The sequence below is a fragment of the Podarcis filfolensis genome (assembly GCF_964270895.1).
Source record: "Podarcis filfolensis genome assembly, chromosome: 15".
NCBI classification, from domain to species: Eukaryota; Metazoa; Chordata; class Lepidosauria; order Squamata; family Lacertidae; genus Podarcis; species Podarcis filfolensis.
Window position 1 is genome coordinate 34,542,613 of NC_139618.1, and position 12,813 is coordinate 34,555,425.

General features: G+C 43.9%; 1 protein-coding gene across 15 annotated transcripts in view; it reads right to left on the reverse strand.

Annotated features, from left to right (window-relative positions):
- CAMK2B (calcium/calmodulin dependent protein kinase II beta) overlaps positions 1 to 12,813 on the reverse strand; it is a 208,959-nt gene that overhangs the window by 79,089 nt on the left and 117,057 nt on the right. For all 15 annotated transcript variants that reach the window (XM_083588539.1, XM_083588544.1, XM_083588538.1 and 12 more), the window contains exon 6: positions 56 to 128. In XM_083588539.1, the coding sequence (XP_083444665.1) occupies positions 56 to 128 (73 nt within the window). The remainder of the gene's footprint in view (positions 1 to 55; positions 129 to 12,813) is intronic.

The window sequence follows — 12,813 nt, forward strand, 5'->3', positions numbered from 1 at the left end:
CATGCAAAGATACAAAGACGGACAGACGGACAGAGCAGTGGGGAAGAAAACTCACCTTGAGGTCTCTGTGGACGACCCCCATTTGGTGGCAATGGAGAACAGCCTCCAGGATCTGCTGGATGCAATGACTGCATGCAAACACCAGGGGGCGTGTTAGTTCACGGTGAGTGGTAACAACCACACAGGCTGGTGGGGTGGGGTGGGAATAATGGGGGGAGAAGTAAGGAAAGGGAAAACGGAAGAGGAGAAGAAGGACAAGGAAAGGGAGGAAAGGGAGAATGGAAAATAAAGGAATCTGACTCCCTCTCTGTTCAGGTTCTAATTGCAAAAAGAAGAGAAACCCCAAGTTACAGATACAAACTCTGGGAAAGTGAGAATAGGACTGCAGAATGATGAATTGCCCCTCGCCTCGCTCTGGGAGAGCTAAAATGCAAGGACTCAAGACAGATAGGAAATCTGACAGCCAGGGGACGAGTTACAAAGCAGGTGAAGAAGGGACACCAGAGGTGTCGTTGCTGAACTAAAGGAAGGCAAAGGAATGGAACTTCTAAGGAGGGTCACAGGAAGTTTGTCATCTCTGCCCTCAAACTCCCATCACCTTCCACAACCCTGTTCTGGAGCTGCAAGCCACCTATTCAGGTCTGACGTCAGCACTCAGCACCTTGGGACCGCTGCCAGACCTCCACCCGACAGGGCCTGCCATTGCAAAGCTTTGCCCTGAGTCCTCGTGACTAGGTGCACCAGGGACTCAAGTCTTTATAATTTCATACAGTGTCCCCAACGTAGCATGATTCTTCTGCATTCTGTGAAATTTTAATTTCCACCACCGGCAATGTTTGTGGTCAGAGGCCCACAAGGGCACTTCCATCAAAGGCCTCCTCAAATCTGGAGCAGGCTTGGCACCAAATCCACTTACGCTCAAACAGAATTTACCAAAGTCAAATTAGTTTGACTGAGTCGGTTGCTTATATCCTTTGTCAACTCAACGGTGGTCCATGGGCAATTTTAAATATTCCTATATTCAAACGTAATGACCAATGTAGCAGTCACTGCTTTTTATTTTCATCTCGCAGAGGCGGCAGAAGTATGTCCAACTAAGGATTATTGTACTTTTTGTGACTTATTACCACATGGCAGGAAGGAGAGAAAGCCGCAAAAGCCCAGCCCAATAATGCTATCTGGAAGATTAGATGTTCAGTGTATACAGTGATGGCTGTCCCTTAAAAAGAAACAAAGAAGTACTTGGAACACCTCTGTGATAATCCTCTTTCCCCATTACATGGCTTGAGAAGATCTCAGGAGTTTGTGAAGCATGATGAATTTTAAAAGACGGTGATGTAGTCATTGACCATTCTAAAGCAAGTAGAAGACTTGGTCATGTGCAGGTCTGATTTCATAAATGTGAATGCTCAGGAACAACAAGAAGTTCAAACATTCACTGAAGGGCTTACTGAAATCTATCCTCTCTCTAATCACACATTTCCATTTTTTAGATGGCATAGCCATGTGCCCTACTTCACATGGGACAGCCCTCAACTTGAAGGCGTGTCTGATCCAAGTCTGGTTTAGAGGTAAGAATCAGAAGACAGGACAGCAAGAAGAGCCCTGAAGTTGCCCGTCAATGGTTAGCACCTGAACAGCAGATTGAGCTGGCACATAGGCTACCTGGTCACAGTCTTAGGTGAAGATTTACTATATTTCTACTTAAACTGTAGTAATTGCTTCCCAGTTTACATCTATAGGTATTAAGTAGCATAGGCAAATGGTATGCAAATCGGTGTCCTTTTTTGGCAATGCATTTCCACTTTCCCCCCTCTCTAATATGCAAATGACCATCCTAGTACTTTCCTGCATAGATCCAAGCAGACACTGTGTACAATAACACTCCTGGCCCTGCTAAGGAAGGCAATCAACCAATTATCACCGCCGTTAACAATTTCACAAGCAACCATTTAAGCAACACCAGAAGCAGCCGCTTCTAAGGCTTGGCTCACATCTAAGCTCCTCAATTATGCCCCATCTCTACTTGTTCATCAGTATCTCTTCCAGAGATACATTCTCCCAGAGGCCAAAACAGAAAAGCATTACTTAACAGCACTCTTCTTGCACTCACCTGCCTTTTAGGGATCCATCACTCCGGCTTGGCTCCAGAGTTTGGCAGGGCCCTGGGCATGTCGCCCTGGGTGTCCCTCCCAGCACCCAGGTGTGGGCCCTCCAGCAGCAGTGGTGTGACAGTCACCAGCCTCCTCCCTTGCTCGTAAGACTGGGGGGGCACCTGCATAAAGGGGGCCTGCAGCAAAAAAGGGGCCCCCAGCAAATGAACCATATCCCATACTGCTCTGGAGGGTTCCCTGAACCCTCAGGAACAATTATTTGGGAGGTGCAAGTGGGTTTTTCTGGGATGGTAGTGGTGAATATTAGATACCCTGACTTGCATCCAAGAGTAAGCACCGTCCACTAATGTGAAACCACCAAATAAGCCCACAATGTTTATAGCCCAAAGACATTTGGAGAGTTTCTTAGAAGTTTGCAGAAATCCTGTTCTATCTGGATGAAGCTCTTAGGTTGCTCTGAGCCCGTGGCAGAGTCTTAGGTAAATCTGAAGAAAATCTCCAGCCTATTTGTAGCCCCTCTTGAATGTGATAAGGCAATAGAGTGAGCTTCACAGATAAGCCAAGGTGCGGTGTGGGGTTACAGCTGGGTATCTGAAAGCATAGTTGTAGTGCGAAGTAGGGGGAAGATAGTTAGGCATGATTATCAGTGGCAAATGCAGTTTGCCAAAACTGTTTCAGCTCTATGTGATGTTCCACACATTACGTAACAGCAAACTTTACATCTTTAGGTGTACACATAAAATATATTGCGTGTCCATCTAAAAATGAAGCAGTCCCAGTTTAGGGTAATCCATGTGTGATATGGGTCCCTGATAATAAGTGATTATTCCCTCCTGCACATCGCTAATGTACTGAAAATGATTATCCCTAAAGAACTGAATGAACAAGCTGATCTCAGCAGAGTGTCCTTGAATCCTGTTGACCTTCAACACAGTGTAAAGCTCATCTGTCTCCACAGAATTCTGACACAGAAAGAGAATGATCACCCAATGGACAAGAAAAGATCATTTTAAGAATAAAATGGATAATGCCAACGCTATACCTCATAGCTTTCATTATGCACATAGATAAATTTATCTACATCACTGACTACTGCAACAAAGAGTGCATTTAAAATTGGGGCATCGCTTAAGTCAGCATTGGGGAACCTGTGGACCTCCAGATGTTGCTGGACTGCAACTCCCATAATCCCTGATCATAGGCCATGTTGGCTGGGGTTGATGGGAGCTGAAGCTCAAAATCATCTTGGGGGTCATAGGTTCCTCATCCATGAATTATTTACCTGCCCTACAGAAGGAATAGTATTGCCATATTTGGGTGAGGACAATAAAAATCTGGGTTCCAATTCCTTTCAGTCTACAAATGAACGAACTAATTTTGTTTCATATCCTAAGCTGCAGACACCAGTTGGATTGCCACTAATAAAAACGGAAACCAAACGAAGAAAATTAAGTTCTACAGCTTGCCATCTGAAACATGAGCAACTCCTACATGGATCAGGCCCAACAACCCTGCTTTTGTGGGGGAAATGTTGGGTCCCTTTAAGGCATTTGCTCATTGTACCCTTAACATATTGCTGCTAGTGGTGTGCATGACAAGAGTTCCTGGCTCATTCTTAAAGAATCTGGTTTTGCCCTATATGCAACACACTTTCATACCATGCACTGATCAGTTCTGAATAAGTTACTCCTTGTTGGAGGTGTGCATATGTCATGTGAACAAAGTATTTTAATTCAATATTATCCTACCAGCACCTCCCATCCTCCCAAAAACAATATGGCAGAAGAGGGCAGTTTCATTTGACCTCATTTGTATGTGTCAATTCATAAATCTGCTACTATTTCAGCACCGATTTGTGATTTTTTAAAAAAAATCTACACAAAAATTCACACATAAATGCATATTTAAATAAATGTTTTTGGAAAGAAACCTAATAAAATTCACGTTTCTAAACATATTTTCTCTCTAAATACACATTTCAAAACTTATTTAATGTTTTTTAGGCCAGCAACTGCATCACTACGCAGAGATGTATGACATCTAAAGGATAACTACATTCTGTTCAGCACATTATTAGTTCAGGAACTGTGGATCAAGTCAGTTCACAGCACAATTCACACAAATCTAATTCCTTAAGTACCCTAATATCTAGACTCAACCGACATTGCTCCTGTTAGCAAGACCTGGTGATAAGTTGTATTTTATTGACTCCAAATCTTAACAGCCATTCTTCCTAAGAGAAGAAAAGACCCTGTAAGTAGTTGACTAATATAGCTGAAAAGTCTTTCCCAAACCCCTACTGTCAGGCCCAGGACCCTTTGAGGGCTGCCAAAACTTCAACACATTGATAGGCCCTAACACTGCCAACAAGTGCCCTAAATCTGTGAGCTACTATTTTACATTTCCCACAACACCCCTGGCACAAAATTGCTCTGGAACACTATGGGAAATTAAAAATGGCAGTGCACTGTCACTGCTAAAGACCACCAAACATGAGGCAGCCCTCCAAATATAAGGCCATTTGTCCTTTATTTGAAGTGCTGTCTTAACCAAGTCTTGTTTCAAGGTAAAGAACCGTAAGAAGGAAGGAGAGCAGAAGGGACCTTGAAGTTGCCCATCAAAAGGTCATCTGGACAACAGTCTGAGCAGGTCACTGATCACACATTGTCTGTTCCCTTTTGATGGGATGTACAGTATTTTCTATTCATTGGAAGTTATAAGATTTTGCATCTATACCAAAATTTGCACGTATAGATATAAATTAGCATGTGCACATTTTGTGCATAATGGCATCTATTTTTCTGGTGCTGTGTTTCCTTTTTGTTTGGTGTTGTGTACTTGGATACCTCAACCAGTTGGAAAGTTGCTCAGAACTCCCTCGATCCTAGAGTTGAACCCTACCTACTGGGAATGTCACTGCATATGGACAGGATTTTTTCCTGAATAGTGGAAAAAGTGGGTACATACTCTCTCTCCACCATGCATTCAACATACATGTGAAGTAAGCACTCCATACAGACACCTGAGTTCACAGTGACTTGGGGCGGCCGCCAAGACCACATAACACCGGTCTTGAAAGACCGACATTGGCTCCCAGTACGTTTCCGTGCACAATTCAAAGTGTTGGTGTTGACCTTTAAAGCCCTAAACGGCCTCGGCCCAGTATACCTGAAGGAGCGTCTCCAACCCCATCGTTCTGCCCGGACACTGAGGTCCAGCGCCAAGGGCCTTCTGGCAGTTCCCTCATTGCGAGAAGCAAAGCTACAGGGAACCAGGCAGAGGGCCTTCTCGGTAGTGGCGCCCGCCCTGTGAAACACCCTCCCATCAGATGTCAAAAAGATAAACAACTACCTTACATTCTGAAGACATCTTAAGGCAGCCCTGTTCAGGGAAGTTTTTAATGTATGACATATTAGTGTATTTTTGGTCTTTGTGGAAGCCGCCCCGAGTGGCTGGGGAAACCCAGCCAGATAGGCGGGGTACAAATAATACATTATTATTATTATTATTATTATTATTATTATTATTATTATTAATTGCAGCAATTTATCTGTCTTGAAATTGAGGGGGTGGGCAGCCACATCCATTGGGCCTGCACAAGGAGAATTTGCCTGACATTATCACCCGGTGTGCATTTAGGTGGAGGACATATATCTACCAATAAAATGGCCAGGAAAGTCCCCAGAGACACAGCTGTGACGAGGGACACTAATCTGTAGGCTTTCCAACTGCATGGTGATAAATCTTATGGTAGCTGCCTCAAAAGCCACACAATATACAAGATGTACCTTGTCCAGAGAAAATGGAGATCAGCTCATGAATGGCCTTCTTGGTGTCACCACTTCTTCCAGTTATAAATATGTATTAAAACACACACCCCCTTCACCCCACAAGCATTCTCTGAAAGAAAATAGCCAACCTTTTATCGCTTTCTGAGCACCAAGATTCTGACCACAGTTCAGAGTAGGGAAAGGGTGCTAATGCATTTTGCACTTTCTGCTCCTTCAAAATATTTTTCCCCTTGTTGGGTTTAAGTGTTGTTTTTATTTATCTTATGCTGCTTTGTGTGGTTTCATGCTGATTTTACACTATGGTAATTTTGTGCTGGTGCAGCCTTTCTATTGACTGATTCAGTTGCTAATTTGATTGTATAGTTATTTCAATCTGTTATCACCTAGAGGATGTGGTTAATTGGGCAATACATAAATGCCAAAATAAATAAATAACTGGGGTCACTTTTCCAAATCAGCCTGCTTACATGTCCTAATCTTCTTTATAGGCCTTCTTCCAGGTGCCCAGATACCTAAGGAGAAATGTGTGGAAATGTTGGAGCAAGTCTTCTCACTGGGAGTGCCCCAGGTATGGTACGAGATCCCCAGAGACGTTCACCTGGTACATGCTTGCTTAACATTTCAGTGTTATACAAACCCCCTTAAAAAAACAAACACCTTTTCCAGGTCTTTTAATACATTTACTCCCTTTAAAATTAGTTCCAAACTGCTTTCACATGCTTGTTCTATTTCTTATGTGATTTCAATGCTGTTATGTTTTATTGATTGCATTTATATTTTACTGTGCTGAAAGCCTTGCTGGAGGGGTGGGGAACTGAATGGTGGGCTATCATTTTCTAATCTAAATAAAAAATCCACATTAAGTGCCCTTGGATGTCCATCATTTGGCTAGGTCCTGAGAGCCACACTGACATCACATTTACTTCCTCTGATGAGGAAGGCAAACTAGGGTGGCCACATGTCTTATTTTACAAGAGACAGTATTTGAAGATGTCCTATTGGGGATGAAGAACCTTAAGAAAGGAGCAGAGCAGACACCTTCCAATAGTTAAAAACAAGACAGCAGGAACAGAGGCCACCTGCTCACAGTCATCACCACTAAGGTAAGAAGTATTATATTTCATTTTTAATTGTAGGAATTATTTCCAAATTTGCACCTATCTATATAAAGGGACGTGGGTGGCGCTGTACCACAGAGCCTAGGACTTGCTGCTCAGAAGGTCAACGGTTTGAATCCCTGTGACGGAGTGAGCTCCCGTTGCTCAGTCCCTGCTCCTGCCAACCTAGCAGTTCAAAAGCACATCAAAGTGCAAGTAGATAAATAGGTACCACTCCGGAGGGAAGGTAAATGGCATTTCCGTGTGCTGCTCTGGTTCGCCAGAAGCGGCTTAGTCATGCTGGCCACACGACCCGGAAGCTGTACACCAGCTCCCTTGGTCAATGAGCGAGATGAGCGCTGCAACCCCAGAGTCGGCCACGACTGGACCTAATGGTCAGGGGTCCCTTTACCTTTATATAAATTAGCATATGGCACTTTTATGAAAACATGCCTTTTGTCGATCTTTGTGGTCATTCCAAGGCAAATGCTTGTGCTCTACCATACCTCCCCCTTTCTGAGGAGGACACATCCTTCCAGCCTTCTTCCTTCCTCTTCCATGTAGCAGAAATATTGCGCTGGCTCAAACCTGGCAAAAACTCTGGGTGGCTGAACCAGCCAGTGCTAGTTGCCTGCCTGCTTTCTCCAGAACAAGACTGAGGGCTCTGTCCCTTCTCATTAGTATTTTTAAGGTATCCTGGTTCAGCTGCTCCTGTTGCCAAGCTGTTGTCTTGGTTGCTACGCTTATGCATGTGCTAGCCTAGAATCCAATTGGTTATTTGGACATGCTCACTTTCTCTCCCTCACCCTCTCCCTGAAAGTGAAATTGGTGATGGATCAGGTGCCAGGTGAGAAAGGTAATGGGCTCTAAATAAGAGAGAACATTTTCTGTGCTGGGGTTTTTAGGGTTGCAGAGGAATAGATTCTAACCAAAGGAGAGCCCAAGGATAATTATGTGATGCAAGAGCAATGGAATAGAAGGAGCAGTAAGATTCTCTTCACTGGGGAAGTGCAACCCTATGGGTTTTGGGAGAATTAAAAAATTGACATGTAATGCAGTGGATTTTTCTATCCTTTGGGGTTCTTTTAGTGAATATATTTTAATCAGCTTCACTGGCATCTCTGGGAGTTGAGGGGTTTATTATTGTATTGCACTGAAAGTCCAACTTCTGCTGCACTGGAATGCAATGCAGAGATGGGTAAATCATTCTGGTTAGATAAATCCGTCATAACTGGATACCTTAGGAGGAACTATAGCTCGGTCATAGAGCACATAGTTTAGTTTTCAGCACCTCTAGCTAAAAAAATGGCATGAGATCTTGGAGCTTCTGCCAGCCAGAGTAGGCTATACTGGGGTAGATGGGCCATGGTCTGACTACAAAGCAGCCTCATGTGTTCATGTGCACATGAAATGGACTATAGCAGGAGTAGCCAATATGGTGCACTCCAGATGTTGGACCCCCATCAGCCTGAGCCAGCATAGCCAATGAAGTTCAACAACATCTGGAGGACACCATGTTGGCTAGCCCTGGACTGACAGTCTACAACTGTGGCTAATAACTGAGTTAATTCAGAGGTTTAGCACCTTTAACAAACTACAGTTCTCAGTATTCTTGGGGGAAGCTGTGATTGTTAAAGTGGAATGAGAGTGCTTCAGATATATGGTGTGGGGATGTGACCTAATACTCCTAGAGATTAATGTCCAACAAATGCACCTTTTAAATATAAGCATGGTGCCTATTTTTCTGATGTGTATAGGCTGCTGGAGTGTACCTAAATCTGGACCTATGTTGCCCATCAATGAGTACTGTCTTCATTTGTTTGGAATTGGATTGGATGACTTTGCTAGTTCTGAAGATACCTAGGCTCCTGGAAGCCAACTGCAATTTAAAACATGTCTATTTCAAGCTTCTTGGATTCAACACTTAAAAAATAAAAGTTCTTTCTAGACTGTAAAGCAGAATATTTTGAAGGTAACATTTGGAAATATCTTTGCGAATGCATGCCAGTTGACACACACCTACACACACCCAACTGACATGGCATTTTGCTTGCTCACAAAAATGCTGCAATTACCTTGATCGGAAATTAAACTCTCTCAGGTGTTGGAAAGTATGGAAAGAAACCTAAGAGCGTACCTTTGGTCCATCTCTCTCAATATAACCTACACTGAGTGGCAGTGGCTCCCCAGAGTTTCAGACAGGCTTTTCCACATTATATATGGAGATGCCAGGGAATGAACCTGGAATCTTCTTCATGCATAGCATGGGCTCCGTTACTGAGCTATAACACTACCTGTTGTTTTTTTCTGGGGGGGGGACTTGGCACAACTCTGGACACTCCTCTTACCCAGAAAGGGTCTCAAATAGCATGATAACATATGGGAAGAGCCTGCTGGCTCAGACCAACGGTTCTATCTAGCCAAGCATCCTGTTCTCACATTAGCCAACCAGATGCCTACAGGAAACCCAAAGCAGGATGTGATCAAAACAGCCCTCCCCCCAGCAACTGGTATTCAGAGGTAAACTGCCTCTGACAGTGGAATCACAGTGGATTGTAGCCAGTGATTAGCCCTATCCTTCCTTAATTTGTCTAACCCTCTTTTAATGCCATCCAAATTGCTGGCCACCGGTACTTCTTGTGGGAGCGAATGCCATAGTTTTAAGTAGGAACTTTCTTTTGTCTGTTCCGAATCTTCCAATATTCAGCTTCACTGGATGTCCCTGAGTTCTAGCGTTATGGAAAAGAAAAACTTCTCTCTTTCCGCTTTCTCCATAACAAACGTAATTTTATGCACTTCTATTGTGTCTCCTTACCTTCCTTCTAAAATGAAAAGCCCCAAATGTTGCAACCTTTCTTCGCAAAGGAGTCACGCCATACCCTTAACCATTTTGGTTTCTCCCTTTTCTGAAGCTTTTATCCTTTTTGAATTGAGGCAACCAGAACTGTCCATGGTATAACAAGTGTGAGCGCACTACAGATTTTTCTAATGCCATTATGATATTGGTGACCTACTAGGGACTAACCTGTGGAACTCCCTGCCTGTAGAGGTTTGGCAGAAATAATTTGCGTCTTCTTTTAGATTTATCCTAAAAACAGTGTTATTCGCACAGCCCTTGCAATGTGAAATTCTTTTTACCAACCAGTATTTACTGATGTTTTTACTGATTTTTCCCCTGATGTTTTTGTTGTACTTGTTGCAATTTTGTATGCTGCATGCAACCTTGTATTTTTTAGGGACGTGCAGCTTATAAATATTTAAATAAATAACAACTTTTTTTTAACAATCACCATTTCTTTTCTAATGATCCATAGAATAGAATTTGCCTTCCCACCAGCACCTACCCCCCTGCCACACACTGTCTTAAGTAGATCAGACCAAGTGAACTTCCAGAACCACCATGAAGCTGACGGGTGTCAAATGATGCTGCCCTCGTCTGATCTGTATTAATAGGGACCTGCATACAACTCTTGTCTGCGGAGGCAAAAGGCCCTTCAATGTCAACTGTGGGCTCCAAAAGGGAAGGAGGAAAAGTACTCCTTTAGGAAACTATAGAGCATGGTATGGCCATGATCCAGAAATAGCCCTGTCCTTTTCCCAGGGCCAACTTGGCAGCAGTCACCTGTGCACTGTGAAGAGGCTGCCAGCTTCAATGTGCTCAAAGAGCTCTGGAGTTTTGCCCAACACATGTGATAATCTCTCCCCCGAGGGGGTGTCTCTGGTGACTACAGGAGACTCACTCTTATTACCACGAGGATACTTCTTTAGCTTCAGCACTTGAGGCTCCAGCTTCAGTTACCAAAATGCTATTGCTGGCCTCGGTTCATCCAATTATTGTCTTGCCAGCATGATGACAGGACATACTTGCTTGCTAAAATAAGCCAGATGACAGTCAAAGAGTGTGTGCCTGACAAGCTTTGTCCCTTAATGCTATGTCTGGGGCATGCTACTTTTGAAAGGAAGGGGAGGGGGAGATAGCCAACAAAGCCCCACTTGGCTTAGAAATGGCACTGACACAAAAATACAGCCATCCGGAGGGGAAACAAAAAACCAAGGGCTTATTCACATGCCACTGCAGCAAGTCAAAGATCAATATGTTTCTTGCTTTGCCTCCTCCCCCATCTCCTGCTAATTGTGTATTTAATGCCAACTGTTGGCTAGGGGAATGTCAGGAGCATGGACATGATATGGTTACTGCCTGGAGGTTTTGCAACCTTGCTCCAAGCCAAAATGTATTCTCTATTTTAAAAACTAAACAGCATCTTTCCACCACAAAATCCCCAATCCTGCATATTGCACAACACAGAAATGGGGAACCTGTGGCTTTCTGGATGCTGTTGGACTCCAACTAATATCAAGCCCAGCCAGCATGGCCAATGGATATGGATGATGGGAGCTGCAGTCCAACAACATCTGGATGGTCCACACATTCCCCTAAGTTGCTTTAAAAGTATAGAGAAAAATTAAGGCTTAAAACCATGGCCCCTTCCACTCTGCCTGAAAATCCACATAGGACACATATTCATAACCATGGTGTACCGTGGAATTACGGAGGATTCCCCACCTTGCACCTCTAATACAAAACCTCCCACTGTTCTGGGATGAAACGAGTGAAGGAAGAGAGATCTGAAAGTGATATCTCTGGGTAGTGGGACTGTACAGAACACCTAAGCATCCTAATACTGCCATGAGCCAAACTGCCTATAATAGGAAGCAAGGAGGTACTGCTAAGTTCACAAGCAGAGCCATTTCCCACCTACCGAGCTCACAAAAATGTCAAGGGTGTGCCTATCTCCTTACACCATTTCCTACTGTGTCTCAACTCTGGATTACTGCCAAAGCCAGATCATAAGTAGGGCACTGAGCCTTAAGCCTCATTGACTCCTAAAAACCCTACAGGCAGTTGCATCATAGGTTCATCCAACCAGACCGTTTCTGTTATCAATCTCTCTCAAATAACATGGCTGGTGCTTTGCCCATTTCCTTCCTAGAAAAAGTAAGTGATGCCCACCTTTTGAACCAAAACCCAGATGTGTTCCCTGAGAAGATGTAGTTCTCACAAAACAGCAGGTAATACCCTAAAGTCTTCTTCCAAATGCTACAACTTCAGACTTCGGGTGAAAGTGTGGTATGCGCTGGAATGTTGCTCCATACACAAAAATCCCGTACACACAGAAAACTAAAGGCAGAGGGAAGGCTAGGCTAAGAACCCTTCTTCCAGACATGCAAGTTTTCTACATGCATGGATTTTTATTTTTATGCATGGAGGCACATGCAGTGATGCTACACTCTCCATCGCTAGGAGTAGCTACATGCCCCAAACTGCTGGCACTGATGGCTGTGCACCACACTCCCTAAACTGTATGACTTCTGATCTCCAAGGCAACATGCAAATGCTTTGGCCCAAAAAAGTAAATGGGACAAGAGTTGGGAAGGAGGGGTTCCGGTAAACAAGATAAGAGATGCAGATCAGGAAACAGAGAGAGGGAGAAGAGGGAGGGAAGGAGAGAGAAGGAGAGAGAGAGAGAGAGAGAGAGAGAGAACGCGCACACAAGCACGAGTGGGAAGACATGGGAGAGATGGAATGATGAATGCTATAGAATCAAGCCAATTGCTTTAGTTCCCCCCGTTATGGACAATAACTGTCAGTGCCAGGATCACTGGAACCAGGTGGTTCATGTGGGCCTGGGTGTTTCCTTGTGTGGAAGGTCTCAGGGTCCCCAACCAGTCTCACTGGAGTTCTGCATTGATGAGAAGGATTTTGTCATGCAAGTTCGGACAGGGAAGAAACCAACTCTGAATAACTGCCCT